This window comes from Cyprinodon variegatus, unplaced genomic scaffold (assembly GCF_000732505.1).
Source record: "Cyprinodon variegatus isolate N-32 unplaced genomic scaffold, C_variegatus-1.0 Scaffold15, whole genome shotgun sequence".
NCBI classification, from domain to species: domain Eukaryota; kingdom Metazoa; phylum Chordata; class Actinopteri; order Cyprinodontiformes; family Cyprinodontidae; genus Cyprinodon; species Cyprinodon variegatus.
The window spans coordinates 344,802-364,684 of record NW_015150468.1 but is presented as its reverse complement, the minus strand read 5'-3'; the positions used below and the strand labels follow the sequence as shown (position 1 = coordinate 364,684).

At 35.6% G+C, this 19,883-nt stretch overlaps 1 protein-coding gene across 3 annotated transcripts in view; it reads right to left on the bottom strand.

Moving 5' to 3' along the window:
• fam189a1 (family with sequence similarity 189 member A1) overlaps window positions 1-19,883 on the bottom strand; it is a 106,414-nt gene that overhangs the window by 40,723 nt on the left and 45,808 nt on the right. For all 3 annotated transcript variants that reach the window (XM_015385106.1, XM_015385114.1, XM_015385121.1), the window contains exon 2: window positions 16,558-16,614. In XM_015385106.1, the coding sequence (XP_015240592.1) occupies window positions 16,558-16,614 (57 nt within the window). The remainder of the gene's footprint in view (window positions 1-16,557; window positions 16,615-19,883) is intronic.

Sequence of the window (19,883 nt, the reverse complement as noted above, 5' to 3'; positions counted from 1 at the left end):
TGAAATAAATATAGATTTCTGATGCATTTCTTTTAAGTTCTAAGCCTTATTTCACAAAAGAAGCGTTCAGATGAAAGCTGTCAACAGCCTGTCTTTTGCAAGGAGAAAAAAAGTGACTCAGATTCTTGTGATTGACAGACCCAGAGTGCTTCATCATTGCTGATTGGATAATTACTGCTTTCAGATGTTCTAAGAGCCTCTTCTCATTCATTTGTGATATTTTCATTGTTTCCTAAAGCTTAAATCTCAGTGAAGATTTTCAAACTCAGATAACCTTTTAGGAGAATGGTTACTTTAGTCAAAAATAATTTAGGTATTACAAGTATCATCTGACAGCATCTTTAACCAGAAGTGCTACAAATAAAAAGGACAACGAAAGCAGTATTTCTTTTGATTAACCAACAAAACTAAACTAACAATGATTTCACTAACAACAGATTCAACAGTCTCCTTTAGCACAACAGGGAAAGTTTATTGTTGCGTTTTAGTTTTCTTACCCTCTTGTCTAGCTAGACCTTAAAATCTTTGACAATAACATCCAGAATTCAGATAAACAATCAGAACATATGCCTGGTAACACATTTTTTTTTTTGCCATCATGAGTAAAAGACAGCAGCAAAAAAATGTTAAATCCAAAAAATTATTTGAACATGGATTTATTATTCTAGCCCTGCAGTGCCGACTTTTCTGAATTTTAAAAAGGTAATCAGAAGATTCTTAAGCACTGAATTATTTTCTTACCATTATCACCTAATACATAGGTTAAAAAAGATATTGACAGTTATTTTTGTTTTGTTTTGTGCACATGTGTGTGCTTTTTTCCAAATTTTGTAAAAAACAAAACAAAAAAAACTTCGGAACATAAGATGTTAAAAGCTCAAGCCTTGTGCGTCTTTCGCCTCCAATAATGAAGATAGCCACTAGTTTTGTTGCAGCCCTGCATGGATAAGAAAGCATGGATGAATGGATGATTTCAAAGTCTGAATCTGTCAAAGTCCAACACAATAGTTTCTGCTAGCTTAACCAGAAACTTTGCCTCATTTGAGTATCTTGTTCTCTGCTGAAAAAATAATGAGGCATCTGTTAAAATCAAGCATTCTGATAGAAACAGTTGAAGTGGGCAAAAGAAATGCTTTTCACATTGGCACTTTAAATCTAAAAAAAAAAAAAGCATTTTTTAATGGCCTTATATTTCTGTGAACTTTTTTTCCGAAAGAATATCTAGGGCCAGATGGATAGAATCCAACAGAGTCCCTTGGTTTGTTCATTTTTCCTATAAATAGACAGAGGTTGGTCCTAAATAAATTAACAAAAGCTTTGAATGTGGTCATTTAAGTGCTATAAATATGTGGTAATTCGGTAGATTTTATGTCTAAGCCATTATAATTCATGAAATGCTTGATTTTAAACAGCAGATGAAGCACTGAACATGTAATTAAAAGACCTCCAGTGCTTTGTAAAATTCAAATAAACCCTGAAGTGTTATAAATGTTGGCGACAGAGGGGAAAACACTGGAGAGATGTATTGATTTATTTTTTATCTCTATACTGAAACTCAACTGAGCTCTTTGGTCTTACTGATAAAAACATAATTTTGTATAAGATTATCAGATTATCATTTCTTTGTAAAAGCAATAGATAGTTTCTTTGCCTTGATTACTGCGGTTAGATCAAAACTGCATACTGGAATCCAGTTAGAGTGGTTAACAATGCCAGATGTTGCTCATTTCTGAGTAGACAGAATGATTAGTATGTTAGAAGAACTGATAAAGTACGTTAAACTGGGATCTTTGCTTAGGGAAAATTTACATTTATTTACATTTTCTGAAAATAGAAACTCAGCAGCAAACTAACTTTCACACATTTGCACACTCCCACATTCATGATCAGCGTTGTTATAAATAATCTGGATGCTCATTACAATTATATAAAAAAAAAAAAACGACCACAAACTGCAGACTTTTATCATTATTCATTTGTTTCATATCTATCATACTTCAACTAAATTAGATAATTTATAGCATGATTAAGATAAACATTTAAATGCTTTTATTGTGAAATAAGGCCAAGAACAGAAAATAATTAAAACCACTTAATCAGATTCTGTTTGCAACAGAGCCAGGAACAGAAGCTCCTAATTGGTCAATTTAACTCCTAATGAGAGGATTAATTTGTCCTTTAAGGTCTTTGTGAAAAATATTCATTATTGGAGGGCAAAACTGGGCGGAAAGACTTGGTGTTTCATTCTTGTAACTGGATGACTAGAGTTAACTGGATGATTAGAGTTGAAGTGAAATTTTTAAGCTTAATTTTTTTCATGCAGCTGTGGGTAATATAAATCTGAATCCAGTGGTGGAATCAGAGACAGGATGCCACATTCATCTCTCCACCTCCCTCTTTCCTCTGCTACAGGCAGTAATATTTATGGACTGTCTGCTGGGTCACACGGTCTCACAGAGAGCACCCATAAAACCTATCGCCGGTGTCCTGCTGGCCCTTCAGTAGTTATGTGATCGTAATTGAAGGTCTAGAGTTTTTATGCGAATGTGGAGTTAGAGATTTCTGCGTCTTGTTAGTGTATTGAGATGTGTATGATCTCAGGTTTTTTGCAGCTTTACAGAGGTTTGTGTTTTACAAGCAGCCGACACATATTTTCCAATACCCCTTATCAAGTGCAGCTTCACAAATGTTCACACAGCTGGAACATAACACTGGGAAACAAAAGTCAACATTTTTAAACACTACCAAGGCAATTTAATTGCAGCCTGTTTCAATGGACACCTATGGCAATTATCAAATCAGGTTTGCAGACATGTGGCATTCTGTTTTTAAAATTAATCACAGGTTGGGTTTTAAGAGTATAAAGGAAAGAAGAAAACTATACTTTTTCAACAGTAACTATTAAAGTCAGATCTGATACTGAATCATATTTCTAGAACATATTTACTTAAAGATTATATAATATGTTTAGAGAAATACAATAAACACATTTCTATCAAAGGGATGAATATGGTTTAGTGTCTGCAGGTTAACTGTAATCTTATGTTTTTTTTTCCTTTATAAAGCATGATCTGAGGCAATAACAGAAAATAAAAATCAGTGGTTATAGAAAACATGAAAGGCAAAGTGCAATGTGATTAATTGCGTATTACATTATCAATTACTTTCTGAATTCAAAAGCTCCCTTTGCCCTTTTAGTTTGAAGAAACAAGGGATAAAGGTTAAAATATTCACCTGTACTATAGGAAAATCTTTGGTGGCGCAGCATCATTACTGGTTCTGCCACTTTACTTCTTGTCAACACTTTTGACTTGTTTATACAGTATATGTTGTTTAAAGTTACATAGCATACATCACAGTACATGATTATTTTCAATTAAAGCAACATTAGAATATTGTTTGCCACAGAAAAAAAACATAGCAACTGTTAGTTGCTTAGTTAACTTTCAATGTGTTTCACATACGATGAGACCAAGGTTTAGATGGTTTAGAGCTTTTCATTAGCTTTAATTTTATTTTGAATTTGTTTTTTTTATTCCATTTTAGTTTTTATTTGTTTTTAGTATTTGTAAGCAAGTTCAATTTATTTTTTATTTAATGAAAATTGATTTAGTTTAGTTTTAGTTATTATTTCAGTAATTTATCCATATTTACTAGGGGCAAGTGTAAAAATAAATAAATAAATATATAAATATATCCAATATCAGTGATGGGACTAACGGCGTTGAAAGTAACGGCGTTGAAAGTAACGGCGTTACTAACGCCGTAACCTTGTTTCAGTAACGAGTAATCTAACTAATTACTTTGACTGTAACTACCATTGCAGACACCCCGTTACTGCGCGTTACTCAGGTCGCACAATGAACCTTTTTTCATGATAGGACTCGTGCGCGCCTTGTCATGAGAGAGGGGAGGATGAGAATGGCTGATGTATAGTGAGATTACGTCTGTTCTGCTGGTGGGTGTTAACGTACAGCACACAGAGAGATGGAGAGTGAGGATGATCCAGCAGCAAAACAGCGTTTTCCAGATGGAAATACCGGTGTTACATCGAGCTGCGTTTCCCCATCACATACGGTTTACCCTGCATCTCCGCACAGCGCAGGCGGCAGATGCGACAGGAAATGCGCATGCTCGCTAAAGGTGCGCAACAGTCGCCCTGTGCTCGTGCCACAGGAGAACTATGGAGAGCGTGAACGATCAAATGATAGCCTATATGGAGAAAGGGAGAAATATGGATGGATGGATGGATGGATGGATGGATACTCTGCGTTTTCAACCTAATGTATTTTTTATTTTAAACATTATTTGATGGCCTTTGTGGCAGGGATGGAGATCCATATTTTATGTCACACACATCTAGATAGATAGATGGATATATAGATGTTGCAGTATCTATAACAACCCAAGCACACAGGATTTCAGAATTAGACATCCCCAGTTATTAATTTCATATACTCACCAGATCTGAATGCCCTGTTAAAAAACTCCCCCCCTGATGTCATTTACGTTGAGTTATAATAAATGCAAAACTCTCTGCAGGTTCTTGTCTTTGTCATCCGCTCTATTCAGCTGGCTTTGGAAAGACATGGCGAGAAGGTGGTGGCCGGGTGGTTAAGGTTACGGGGGCGAGAAACGCAAAAGTAACGCAATAGTTACTTTTACTAGTAACTAGTTACTTTTATTGTGGAGTAACTCAGTTATTAACTCAGTTACTTTTAGGGAGAAGTAACTAGTAACTATAACTAATTACTTTATATATATATATATATATATATATATATATATATATATATATATATATATATATATATATATATATATATATATATATATATATATACAAACAAGTGGGGGAGGAGTACTGACAACAAAAAGAGGACAAAGTAATGATGCCAAACCAGCAAAGACTGACTGAACAGGAGGAAAATAAATGGGAGAGAGAAACAAAAGACCAGGCTAATTAGTAGATTGGGAGCAGGTGTGAACAGAGGCAAGCTAGGCAAAAGGAGACTGATACAAAAGGGCAAAGTAGAAAAACCTAAGAACTAAAATACAATCAAAAATAACTAGAACACAAGAATGGAAATAAAACCAATGAAAACTCAGAAAAATCAATGACATAAATATAATCAAAATAAAATCCCATATAAGGACAGACCACTGCAGTGACAAAAAAATTCTTTACATCCGTACCTTCCATCTGCAGGTGTAATGTAGAACAAAAGCGAAAAAAAGACATGGCAGATCCTCCCTTATAATGCAGTTAGTTTTAATTAGTTTTGTAAACTCATAACAGTTTGTCCATTTTAGCTTTTTTTAAGGTGTAGTTTTTTTCAGTTAACAAACAAAAACATTTTAATTCTGGCTTTTATCAATTTATCAGATTTAGTTAACGATAACAAAAAATGTTTATCACGGATATTCCATTTATTCTTTCCTACTGTGCAAAGATAGTGTGAGATACAAACTGTGGGGATGTGTAATCTGATGCCAGAATAGTGCAATTTACACATGCAATCTTCAACTGACAGCTGGCATGTTATTAGTTCTATTAGCTTTGAGATGTTCAGATGGAGCACACGATGGGTGCATATTATGCTAAAGGTAGAGCTAAAAACTTAATTTCAATTTCCAAAATGAAGCTGTTACAAATCATTGCATTCACTTGCAAGTATACCATATACATAATTAATAAATGCATCTCTAAAGTTTCACAGAACGGTTTAGGCACAATTTTACCATCTCAAATGTTTCTAACAAAAACCCTGGATCTGGGCTTACATGAAGCTGGGACCTGACAAACGCTCATTCAAAGGTGAAGTGAAAAATCCTGTGGAGTAAAATATCTGACAGAGATCACTGCATCATGTCTTAACCTTTTTCTTCACACCAACAACAGCAAACTACATCCTCCTTGTCTGCAGAATACAATTTACCATCAGACTGACAGCGTAACCAGCATGGTCACTGTCCTGATATAAGCAAGTATATGCACCAAGAAATTGTTACATAGCACAGACGAATTGGTGACCGAACAAGATGACAGGTTCTCATTTTGACAGATAAAACGTGACAGACTGTTTTTGGAGCTATTATATGAATCCAGAAACATGCTCCATTTCCCGCCAGTCAATCCAAAGGTACTGTAAAAGAAAACATCAAAAAGTCAGATCACCACCAAGGTAACCATCTAGGTGGAAATGAAAGGTTGCTGTTGTAACCACGGCATTAGATTTCCTTTTTTGATTCTAAAAGGTGCAATTAAAAGATTTTTTAACAATAACCAAAGGATCCTTGGAGGGGTCACAGTGTTATGAGTGCAGACAAATATGCTCAAACTCAAAGACTCGGAAATGCACAATAGCAGCTAATTTCTGCGGAAAAAAGACACTCACTTTAAGAAGAAATGCTTTTTAAGAAAGGAAAAACTTCAACTTTACATTTTCAGCTCCAATGCTATGCTGTAGGTCAGGTTAATAACAGCATCACTGTAGAAAGAAGCCACTGATTGTTCCATAAATCTGTACTGGCAAAAGGATTTGTCTAATTTGACCATTTTTAAGTACATTTATAAGTATAATACTTAATTTCAAAACCCTGCAATGAAATAAAAACAATACTGCCAAAGAGAATATCTATTTTCACTTCAAGTTTTGTATTTAAACATCATTAGAGATCATGCTTATGGTTTCCATTTTTTTTTTTTGCTTTTTGGATTGTCGGTTTTTTACTGAAACATTGCTTAGTATCCACAGATGCTTGTCAAGAAGAGCAAACATCAGCATGCTCAGATATTCACTGACAAGGCACAAGAGAAAAATCTATCAAAGCCAGGAAGATCTGTCCTCTGTAAATCCCAGAAAGAGGGGTCAGATTACACGAGGAACCAGAATTTTGCTGAGATATGTCAGTTGGGAGCAAAGTGATAGAGTGAAATGCTGGTCATAAAAAAAAGGCCAACTTAGGTTAAAGTCATATTATTTTTAACAGAATCAAGGCAAAAATATTTATTTGATTATTCCTCAGTGCTTTTTCCTCTGTGCCTTATTTGGAGAGACATGTTAGAGCAAAAACAGTTAAAAACAGGGAAGAACTCAGAGCTAACAGTTCAACTCAAATCAACTTTATTTATAACGACCTTTAAAACAACCACAGCTGCCACCAAGTGCTGTATACCAAGTATAGTTAAAATGGTATAAAAACAACGTAGAACCAGCCTCTTCCATCTGCATCTAACCGTACAAGAGGACAACTTTATTCCTCATGAAAACTCAACGTAGCGGCACATTTAGTTCCCCTCCAACACCTCAAAAGCACAGTGACTGTTTTACTCCTGAGGAGCATAGTATGACATCGGAAATAGGCTAAAACGAGTCGTAGTATAGTATGACCTGAAAAATTGGCTAAAACGAGTCATGACATCAAAAATTGGCTAAAAGGAGTCATAGTAATGTATGACGTAAAAAAATTTACTGCTTCATTATTCAGAACTATCATAATTCAGTCATCTATCAGCAATACAGTGCAAATAAAAGCTTGCTTTTATAAATGAATCATCCACTTTTAAGTTAAGTATGAAAATATAGGTAAGAGTGGAATAATGACAGTAGTTTGGGTATAATAGCTTCGAAAATTAGCTATGAGTTAGTTTGAAAGTAAGTCATACTGTACACATATGATAAATGAATAACCTTCAGGTACTCTGGTATTCCAAATATTACTGACTTTATTAGGTTATTGTCATCAGGATTTGAGCACTGAAAGTTCCCCAAACTTCGTAAGGCTAAACCATTGATTCTTCTCAAGAGGTCTGTTATCTAAAACATCGCCTCAAACTTTCTCTCCTTCCAGAGCTTCCGTGGCGTGTTCATCCATTTCCACCTCCCCAGACTAGTTTCTCAAACTAACATTCAACAAATCATTGTTATACTTTTACCTGTTTTTCTCCTGAGAGATTCCATCTATCTGGGTCAGCAAATTAGATAAAGCCATGATATAGACTTGGCCTGCATCCAAACATGAAGTGATCTCCCTGTGCGTATGTGGTTGGTATCCGGGTACTTCACCTTTCTTTAGCATTCCAAAGACATGCATATGGTCCATCTAAATTGCCCATTGATGTACCCGTGTGTGTGTGTGTGTGGATCCTTGAGTGTTAATGTGAATCGTTTACCTATTGACTTCTGGAGAGAGACACATCCTCTTGTACAATCAAGTAGATTGAGTAGGTAAACAAAAACGAAGGGATAGATTTTATTCATTCCATATGGCCTGTTTTATTTCTCTTTTAATGAATAGCTCCAAATGGTGTAATTTGTTCCCTTTCCAGTCCAAACACACACTAAATAAGGAGCTATTGGCAGTCTGACCCATTTGAAAACACCATCATTTGTTAAAGAACATTTTCAAATGTATTTTGCATCTGAAACCGCTAATGACAGAAACAAGCACTTCCACTTTAATGTAGAGATCAACAGCTTTATAAAAAGCTGGCCATGGTTTGAATTCTTTCTCATAATTCTTATTGTATACATTTGTGTTCCATATTAAATATTTAGATACCCCGGAGACCAAATTAGGAGTTGTATATTGATTTTAAAATTAATTTAAGCCAAGAAAAATGCCTGCAGGCTGATGTGAAAGCTGTATTGATCATGTTTAACCTTCCCTGCTAAACGAGCATCAGAAGAAAAACAAATTGCACAGGTCTTATCCCTGAACAGAAGATCCTATATATATATATATAGGTAAAAGATGAGTCAATGTTTATGTTTAATTATTTGTATTACAGATTTTAAAAATCTATTATATATACAAAGAAACCCATTGTCTATACTGCAATACCTGAATAAAGGACTTCAAAAAAAAACAAAGATTCCAAATACCTACATATTCCTAATTCGCAAGGTTGTAGCTGGTATACAAAGTTTATTTGCACAAATGATAATAGGTGCAGACCAGCTTGGTAAAGTATTAAAATTTGCGTGTTCTACTGGTAGTTTGAGAGTGACTGTAAAAGACAGATGGGGTCCTGAGACAGGGGTGGGCAGCTTCAGTCCTTGAGGGCTGGTTTCCAGCTGTTAGATCTCTTTCTGCTGCAACATGCCTGAATAAAACGGCTGAAATACCTCCTCAGTATGCAATCCATTCTCCAGAGTCCTATGTTGGACCAGGGACACATCTAAAAGTTGCAGGATGATGGCTCTTGAGGACTGGAATTGCCCACCCCTCTCCTAAGCTATTAGAGGTAATGATGCTAATGATTATTTATATAATTATAACACCAAATATTATCCATAGCACACTTTACATGAGTTGCCTAATACAAAGTGCAATGAAAAGAAGAAAAAAAAGTTAGATTTAAAATATCAAATATTAAACATGGGAAAGTTTTCCATGTTTGCTGATTAATTGGACTATTTTTTTTTTTTTTTTTTGGTATGATTGAAAATACTCAACCGCCACCTAATTTGCGGGACATTTTTCCAACAGGCAGGAGACATGTTGTATCTCTTTCATGGACATAATGGAGCACATTATAACTGGTAGTTTAGACAAGATGGACCAACTGTTTTCTCTTTTAGCTAAGTACAATATTAAACAAATCTAATCTAATGGTCTCAGAGAAGGCAGAATTCCCCAACCAAAACACTTTTGTCTTTATCAGCAGTTTCACAAATGGCTCACAAGCAACCAGTACCCCTAACTCTTCACATTTTCCATTTATATCTTGCATCTTAGCTTTTGCCTGCCAGAAATATATTTAAAAAAACACAGCAGGGCTATAATGTCAGAAAGGTTGAATTACTCACTGTTTACTTTAATACTACTACTAGTACAACAATAATAATCCCATCTGTCGCTCGCTCAGGTTAGCTCAGTCTGAGTCTCAGGGGATGGATTCAGACGGCTTTAGTCTCGTGATCATATTTTAGTTGCCAGGTAACTGCTAATGAATCCAGAAAGACAAGGCATGAGCCAAATAACAGCACAGCTTCAAATTCTCACATGCACTTTAACATTTTTTTTGTAGGTTCGAGCACCTTTTTATGTTTACTTCAAAGATTAATAAGACAATGAATAATGTAGCAAGCTGCTTTTGTTACCACCATTAGAAATGATAAAATAGCCAAAGATTTAATCCAAAACCAAACAACCTTGAGACAATGAAGGAAATATCCTTCATATTCGGAACAGGAGTAAATTAACTTATCCTCCTGAGATCAAAGTGGAATTTGAGATCATATTTCCTCCTTTCAAAGATGGAAATTAAGAAGTGAACAGGTAAACAACATAATCGCATTAATGAATCTGTATGAATTTAAATCCCAGACAGCGGTAGTTAAAAGGCCCCAAGGGAGGACCGAGACACAGACAAATGCATTTGTGTTACAGTTTGGAAAAAATCTTTCCTTACAAGCAGACACTGTTGTACATTCCTAAACTCTGATCTATGAGACTCTTTCTTACCTTTTCTTATTTACTGATAAAATAGAGGGACCTTAGCATAATATCAGGAAGTAGAATAAAGAATCATGCCTGTGTTACAAATCAAAGGAGTGACAATGTTGTGTCACAGTCCCTTAGAGAGGACACAAACATGAACTAAACAAGGTGCTACCAGGACATAATTTCAAAATCAAAATGCTTAAATGCAAAGAAATGGATAAAACAGGAGTGAGTTTAAATAAACAGGAGAACAAAGACAAGCTCATAAAAGAGTTTTGTTATTAGGAAACAAGCAAAAGACTTTTTGAGTTGTACTAACAGCGGTTGGATTGCTGCTTAGCGAAGAAGCCATAACTCTGCAGGTTCCTAATGCAACAAGTTATGCAGACTGTAATTTTTTGATACACATCCTGCAATTTGATGAAGCTAATATCAAAGTCTATATAGACCTATATGGCTATATAGACTTCGCTAAATTTGGACAAATAAGTGAAAGGTCCAACTATTGAGTGCAGAAACACCTACATCATGTTGAGTGGGTGTTGTGCCGCAGGAAGACTGTAGTATAATACGATAATAAGATTAGGAAAGAACGTGATGTGGAAATGTTAAAAAAACATCTCTGAAGCTTTTTGTGTGTCTTCTAAATGGACAAGAATTGAAAAGAAAACGTGCAATCCTTACCTATCAATCACAGGAAAGCATTGTTCTGATATGTTAAAAAGAGATAAATACTTTTTTCCTTTTTATACAACTTATGTTAATATCTGTTTTTAACTGTCTCTTCCTAACTGTCATTGCATAGATCCAGAAAGGATACTTTCTGGATCTATGCAATGATCCAATGATCTTTGCTGGATATCTTATGCACATGAGTTGGAATTTAGTGGCTGCGCCCTCCGAAGGCCAGATTTGTCAGCCAATTAAGCCATAGCACAGTGTTAAGGCTTCTTCAGATTGGAAGACCCATCTTTATGCCGCCGGCAAATGTGGCCTTCTTTTTGCCCGATTTGAAGGACAGGTCTGGTGTATCCTATGTAGCCATGGGTATCCCATGATTCATTGATTCCAAGCAAGCTGGCTGCTCCGTGCTCAGAGTAAAAAGCTTAGTAGTAAGCTAAACAGTACTGAATATTGTAAGTGCAGTGTAATATAATACCGATATGTGAATAGTTCCGTCTGAAATTGCTGAACAATATTGTCAGATAATGTCTGGTTTATTGAAAGGTTTTATCTGTCCCTATGCAAATTAGTTTGGCTGACATTGAAGCTCAGATTCCAATATCTCTGCAATGTGGGGAGTACAAATCTGGTAGTCGAGACGACCGTACTGCTGCTGAAGCTCCTTGAAAATGTTATTAGCAGAACAGTAGTGAGAGTTCGGTATCCTTTATTTGCCTGCTTTCTGTGTCAAATGTCATGGCTGCTAGGTGACAGGGCGTACAGACGGTGAAAGTCAGAGAAGGCTGGACCTGTTTGAATCCGTAGCCAAACTCTGTGGGCTTCTTTATTTTGATGGACCTCGAAGGACCCAATCTAGGTAGACCGGGTCCTTGGAGGATGCAGCCGTCTGAGAATGAACACACCTTTAGTCTAACCAAGACGATATTTTATTCCGCATGTACCCCATCCTAAATCTTCAAAATGATTAAATCTGTAAGGTTTTTATGACTTAGAGGAGTAAAAAAAGTTGAAAAATCTTCTAACTTGTAAAAGGAAGTTAGAAAGACAGTATCCAGTACTTTCTGTTTCAATTGATAGTTTTTCTTATGCCAGTTGGCAACAATTTAATCATATATTCGTTATTGAGTCTGGATAGTAGATTCTACTATTGATATGGCTGAGAATGCTCATTTATCATCAACATTTATCTGACAATGAATACATTGTTGGGAGTATTAGTTTGGCTGTGCTATTAAATCTTTAATTAAACAACCATGCAATCAATACAACATTTTTTCTTAATGAATGGCCTTAAAAGTATATTTTTTTATATCATGGTCATCATCTGGATCATTTGTACATCATATCATATGATGAGAGCCCAAGCCTTCAGAAGTCAGCTGAGAAAAACAAATGTTTTACACACATGCTTAAGCAGTCTGGAGGAACACCGGTTTAAGCAAATCACGATGCAGAGCATGACCACCCACAGTTGGCAAGTGGGTTGGAGCAGTGTTGCCAGCTTTTAAAATTGTCCAGCCGGTGTATTAGTCACCTGCCAGTCATCACTGGGTCCAAGCCAGAAGCTTGCCTGTCAGGGCTGAACAGGAGGCTTCAGAGAAACTGCCACAAACACAAGAGGGAACATTATGGAGCCCTTTAATGGCAGCAACGGCTTTAGAGATGCCTTTAAAGAAGACAAAGAAAAGAGAGTGCAACCCTTTCAGCAGTGCTTTAAGTATGACCAGTGTTTGCACATACCTTGAAGATGCAACACCGCTTTGATCTCTAAGAGCAGATATGATTTTGGAGCCTTGATTTGGTTTAAGTTGCAGGGAGGTGGACCGAGATGGGGGAGGGGATAACACAGGAAGAAAAAGGATGCAGAAAAAGCAGCAGGGAGATAAGGTGATAGAACTAAAGGGAGTAGGACAAGCTGTTTCCTGCATGGTTGCGGAGAAGTGTAGAATGCATGCATAAGTAGGATTGGATAGGGGCTTACAGTGTGTGCTAAAGTTGATTCACGGTCTTAGCTTTAGCAAAAAAAAAAAAAAAAAAGCCACAGTGAAAATATATATCATGAATGTCTATCCCCTTAACATCCACCTCATTTTGGGAAATTCTCACCTATTTTGCGTACCCAAATGGTAAAGCAAATTACTTAGGAACTGTAAGCCCAAATTACATGTCTGATACATTATTTGAAACCTAACAACTTCTAGTTTCTGAATATATACATGAAAATTGGATGAGTAAAACACAGCCCAAGCTGCATCAGTTCAAAGATCCCTCAAAGTTTTTTTTTTTTTATTCTAAAAAATAATAGGTCTTTTTTGAACAGCAGTAATAAAGATATGCTTGCATGTTGTGGCTGCTTTGTCATGTTTACATTTTGACATGCGGCTATATCTGTGTTAATTGTACTTTGGTGCTTACTGTGTCCATAAAATGAACATGGTGGTTGAATTGTGGAGAATCTAATCTTTTCAACCATGTCTTACATGTCTATATTGGTTTTAAACGCTTTAAAATTGGTGGGTTTTGAGAGGCTATACATTGTTTTTGAGTCAGCAAAGAAAAGATGATTTATGATTTATTAGTGTACTAATAATGATTTCAAAGCATCGATTGTTTAATAGTTTCTAGAGATGTTTTTAGATAGTACAAAAATAACTGTTTATGTTGACCTTTTATTCCTTATTTGCTTATTATTGTTGTCTTAAAATTTGTAAACATTTTTCTTTGAGCCTATGTTGTATATTTTTACCGCTGCACGTTTGTTTAAATCATGTTTTGATAAATACAAAATGTTCTTCTGCAGGATAAAGAAAACAGTTATGAGATGTGAGAATTTCTTGTGTCTTTAAGGAAATCTCTTCTGTATTATGTTTAAAAATAGATCTCCTGACAATCAGGTTACTGCCAAATCTTTAGATTCAGAAAGCATGAATAAACATGAATAAAAATTGTCTTTTAATGTATAGAGTTGAGAAAAATCTCAGAAACCCACAGATTATGTCCCTGTATCAAAAAATCAAATCTATCTAGTCAGGCTTGTTTAGAACTAAAGCAACCACAGTGGAAGCAATGGTCCACAAACATGAAAAGATGAAAAGTGGTGAGTGATTGGTTTATCAATGTTACTCCAGGGATGTTTATATATTTTTAAGTGGCCTTTGTGCTTTGTAGACCTAATTACTTAAGTTTTCAGTGCATCTTTCCTTTCATTTTATTTTGAAAAACTTTTTTAATATAACCATCTTCTTTTGGACATTTGTTTTAATTATTTTTAAATCTTTGTTTTGCCTTTATGCAATTGCAATGTAATTTTTTATTCTTGCACAGTAAAGCACTTTTAATTCTTTAGCCCTAGATATATGCTATGATAATTCCCTCTCAATTTATATAGTTAGATACTTTTGGATAAAAGCAGCCCACAATGAGCATCAATAAAAATCAGATGCATTGTATTGACCTGAAAACTAATCAGTTTTATCTCATATTAAGCTCATACTTGGGCAGAGTCACATAGTTATGCTCAGTTGTCATCATTTAAAGATAAGAAAAAGTCTAAGCAAAAAGATAAAAATTGCTGGTGTTCAAAAAAACAAAAAACAAAGGTTTTTCTAAATTTTCCCTTAAAACAAATTGATTTTTTTTTTGGGAAAACAATTTGAAGACAGATGAGAAAAAAAATAGCATTATAGAAAGGCGGGTAACCTCCTACAGCTAGTACAAATCTAATTTAAACTTCTTGTAGCAGTTAAAGGTTCGGTAGGAGATCTTGGAAAAATGTTTCCACCAAGCTATATTTTTGAACATACACAACAGACAACAGACATTTCCTACTTGCAGGCCTAAAAAAAGGTCCGGAGGGAATTTCAAATTTGTTAGGGGATTTTGGTTGACTACAGTGCAAGCACGTAGTCGAAACAGTGAGCCAGCGGGGGACGGAGCAAGCAAACCTGACCCGGTAACGGTAACCTGGACACCTGCGTCCCCATGCTTCTCCCTCCTGCCTTATTGGTCCCCAGCCCCCTACTCTGGGGTTTTGGCTCTCTGTTGAGGTCCGGTTCAGTCAGCGGCCCCAGTAAATCTGGTCAGCTCACGCGTGTTAGCTGCTCTTGCTGCTTTAAGTGTGAACATAGCATAACAGTGGCTAGCTTCAAGCAATGCCGTCCTGCACAAGCATTGGGGGGTCGATTTGTTCATGTGTCAGGATACACGCAAAGGGGGGAGGGATAAGCTGACAACCATGATTAACGTGTCAGGAACCAATCGTGTACAACGGACCGTCTTTTGTGATTGGTTGAGGTTATTCATTGATTTCTCACTGTAGTGGGGACCATTTCTTTTAGTTTCACTTCCAGACTTTCTTTTTCACTGCTTGCTAAGTGGCTGTGGGGAAATCTTTAAGCAACATGGTAAAAAATGCATCAGAAAAGATGTCCCACTGCACCTTTTATTTCTGTATTGCAAAGAGCGGTTGGTTAATGCCGGTTTAATTTCTGTCCCCTATAGCAAATTTCCAGTGAATATTTTGCAGGCCCCGTCATTGTTGCTGGTTGTGTACTGCTGGTTCTACTGGTTCTTGCAGCCCCCATCATGTAATGGATATGAAATACAGATACTTTTCTCAAGCTAAAATGCATTTTAAGTTTTTCAGTTTTTTTCTTATATTTTATATTATTTCAAAGGCCTTATGTGCACCAGACCTCAAAGCTGAAGTAAATTTGGGAGCTTTTTTTAATACCCTTAAAGCATACACTGGAATCAAGAACCCTTTGAATTTTTTTTTTAGGCATTTTATCAACCTGTCAGTTTGTAGTGTAAATTTACAAAGGATTTTTAACACGAATCTATGAAAACCTCTTTAAAAAAATTATGGCATTTATATTTAAAACGTAAATTTTTTTCACATATGATAACCATAACAATATGATACCGCTTACTTGAAGTCATCAACATGCAACATGTCATAATGTGGCACTGATGTCTGGTTAGAGGGATGGTTTAATAGAAGCTGGAGCAGGTGGATCAAATTAACAATAATGAGAAAATGGCCGGAGTTAGACAGGTGAATGATATGAATAATTAAGACAGTCATCAGCACCAAGATCATGAAACAGCATTGCATTTTTGAGAAAAGAATTTAGACCTAGCCTGCGTGTATCTGTAGGATTAAGTCAGATAAGTAATGTATTTTTCAGTGTCAACATGTCATCTGGTAATTTTGCATTAGAAAGAAAAACTTCCATTTATTCATCTGATCATTTCTATTAATTACAATCTTTACCTATGCTATGGCATGTTGCCAGCTAAAGCAAGGGATATCATGCCCCCACAATCTCAGTAAAAGTAAAAGACTCAATTTCATTTCCGGTATTGTTGGTTTGTTCGGTGAGATATGCAGTTTAGTTTGGGCATTCAGAGGACACTTACCACAAGGGAGAGCGGCCTCTTCCATGACACCACTCCGATGAGTCCAGAGAGCAAAACCTGAGAGAAAAAACAAACACAAAAATCCAAATAGATGATGTAAGTCAATGATGCTGGCATATGTGCAAATGTAACACCTGCTTAATAGTTAAAATTCACTGGATTTTTGAAAAGAAAAAGAAGCCTGACCAGTAACAATTAAAAATGTCACTTTAATGTAGACACGATGGTCGCCACATGAGTTGGACAGTAAGAAAAATAGAATTCATTCAGATTTTAAAAAGGCAACCATTTGTTTTAATATCAACTACATAATATCAACTATACCTTCTACATGCCCTTTGTCACCGATTCTGTTCATATCTTTTATGGACAGAATCTCTGAGGGGATCTGTTTTATTCACAGATGATTTGGTTCTATTGGCTTCATCAGGGCGTGATCTACAGCTCTCACTGGAGCAGTTTGCAGCCGAGAGTGGAGCAGCTGGGATGATGATCAGTGCCTCCAAATCCAAGACCATGGGTTAAATCACGTTGGTACATCATACAGCCACAATTCCACAATGAACTTAAGAAATGAAAATACCATTTAAACATAAAAAATAAAAAAAATCTATGTAAAATGTAAGTGACACCAAAACCCTTTTAGACAGAACGATTGTAACTATCAACTACTGAAAACCAAAAGTCGAAATAATGGCAAGAAATCACAACATACCAAATAACAATAATGATTTATCATTATCATTTTACTTTATTCAGGGACAGTACAAACTTACTGTAACTCTACTTTAAACTAACATGATAAATCTGTTTGATCTGGTGAGTAATTTACAAATTATTTTTGTTTTTCTGCTTTTGCCAATCAGATTTTTGACTCATGAAAAATCTGTTAAGACTTTCTCAAGTTCACAAATTATTTTCCTTTTAGCTGAGATAAAATTAACATGGCTCTGTACTTTCTGCTTATTATGAACAAATGGCTCCTAAGGTATGATGCCTCTGTAGAATAATAAATGTACCTTGTAGCTTCTTAAGAGTGATTTACCACCCACACACCCTAATACAGTGCCTTTTCATTAGGCTTAAAATGAGCAAATGCTGTTAGCACTCAACAGTTTGTTAAGGCACATCTTCAAAATGCTCTGGTCCTAATTTGAATTTGTCTTTAATTACTGACACGGATGTTATGATGCAAACTTAAGCACAGATTTCTGTCAAAACTGAGGCCAAGCTAGTGAACAACAGAGAATTTAATCCCTCGTTTTTCTTTTTTATAAAAATAAAGTTCAGGATCAAGATGAGACGGAAATTGCTTGAGACATCGGGAGACGTTTTATTTTGTTGTTTATTTTATGTTATTGAATGTTTGATTTCTTTAGAGGATTATGTAAATAGATTATTACTTTGTAAGAAATACAATATGAATAAAAAAGGGAAAATGTGCTAGTAAGAAAATTAATTATATATAAAACATGACATAACATTATATTGTTTTACATATATATAAACACAACCAGTTTTCTATTTTTGCCTGGTTGTACTTGTGTTCTGAGGCAGCAAGGATCTGCAGCCCATCCTATGGTCAAAGACTTAAAATTTAAATGAAATGAAAATAACCTAAAAAAAACACATCCATATATAAATTGTAATATAATAGATGATAAGGTAGATAGATGCATTTCTTAGCTATAATTTCAAATGGTTTGGACTTTTTTCACATAGAAAAAGTAGAAAACAATGAGAATTTAATCATACTACCCTCAGAGAGAAGGACACTATGCCGCACCTTTCTAACTAAATTTAAATAAAAAAATAAATAAAAATTCTAATCAATATTGTACATCATCTCTTTTTAAGAGTTTTCAAAATGACTGATACAAGGGAGTAAAAAACTCTCAGACCTTCTATTCCGTTGTAAAAATTTACTTGAGCAAAGATAGCAAAGTAGCAAAAACACTGTCTGGGTGTGAGCTGGTGGCAGAAGTTCAACATATGTATTTTAGTAAATATTAAGACAGCCTTATTACAGTAGTATTACAGTACAGTTAGAAAAATTAAGATTAAAGTATTGTCTATAGCTTTTAGCCCATAAAGAACAGGTCACCAGTAAAGTCAAAGTATGCTGACAAAGCTCTTGACAAGTTGTGATATTCTGCCAGTATTCTACCAGTTGCTCAACAAACTGGCAGCACATCTTAAAGACAGCCACTATGACCTTTAGGATGAAATTAAAAAGGTCAGCATACCTCCAATATCCGTAACAACAAAGTGTTGAATAGGACAATCAGCATACGCCAAGGTTAATTGTTCAAATGTTAGCAATTGCTGAAAGCTCCATTATTGCTTTATCCCACTGTTAGGTGCATGCTGATGTATGGTCAGTAATACTCCTACTAGCAAAGTAATAATCAGAATCAGAGACAACCTAACCTGTCAACTCTAGTTAATAACAAAACTAAATAAAAAGCAAACCTGAAAGAGTGAACTTTGCTGCTGCTGCAAACGTTTGCGTGATTAGATCCTTGTTTAATGTTTCTTTGTACATACTAACATGCAGGATATTTAAAGTTGACTTTACTTCAAATGTCAAGGGATTGTGAACAACAGATTTTTTCAACAAGGACGTTACTGTAAAGATTCATCTCTGCAGCTCAGGTTCTCTAAAGGGATTCACTCAGTCAAATATGTATCACTAATCAACATTATTGACAGTATAGTAATATTTACAGAACTCATACACATCATGGTTGCCGTATTTCAAAACAACAAAAAGCAACTAAATGAATTGGCTGACAGAACACAGCTACTATGCAAGTATGACAGAAAAGGTTATCAAGAGGTCGAAAGTGAGCAACAGCAGTATAAACATTGACTTTGACGGATAAGGTCTTTCCAAACATTAAATCTCACATCCTAAAATCAGGTGTTAAAGAAATAAAGAATAAATATTTTTTATGAGAAATAAGCATCACAAGGTCACAGGTGAGCTGAAAAATACACATTCCTTTCATTCTTCTCACAATTTTGAATGCAGAGTTTTATTTTGGTTATTTACATTCTATCCTTACAATATATATGTTGGGAGCTGGGGAAGTTCCACCTTTCTCCAGCAGAGTCCGCCGTGGATCCTTCTGAGTGAGCCTCCTGCACAGCTGCAGCCCATCAAGATCATCAGAGGATCCACTATATAAGCTGTCTTCAGACCTTGCCTCAACGCCACAGTGTTGATCCAGTTGGTCAGCGCCTAAGCCTAGACTCTCAGTGAAATCTTTGTGACTTTGAATCCAGCCTGGATTCTAACCGTTTTCTCTGTCTTCCAGGAAACC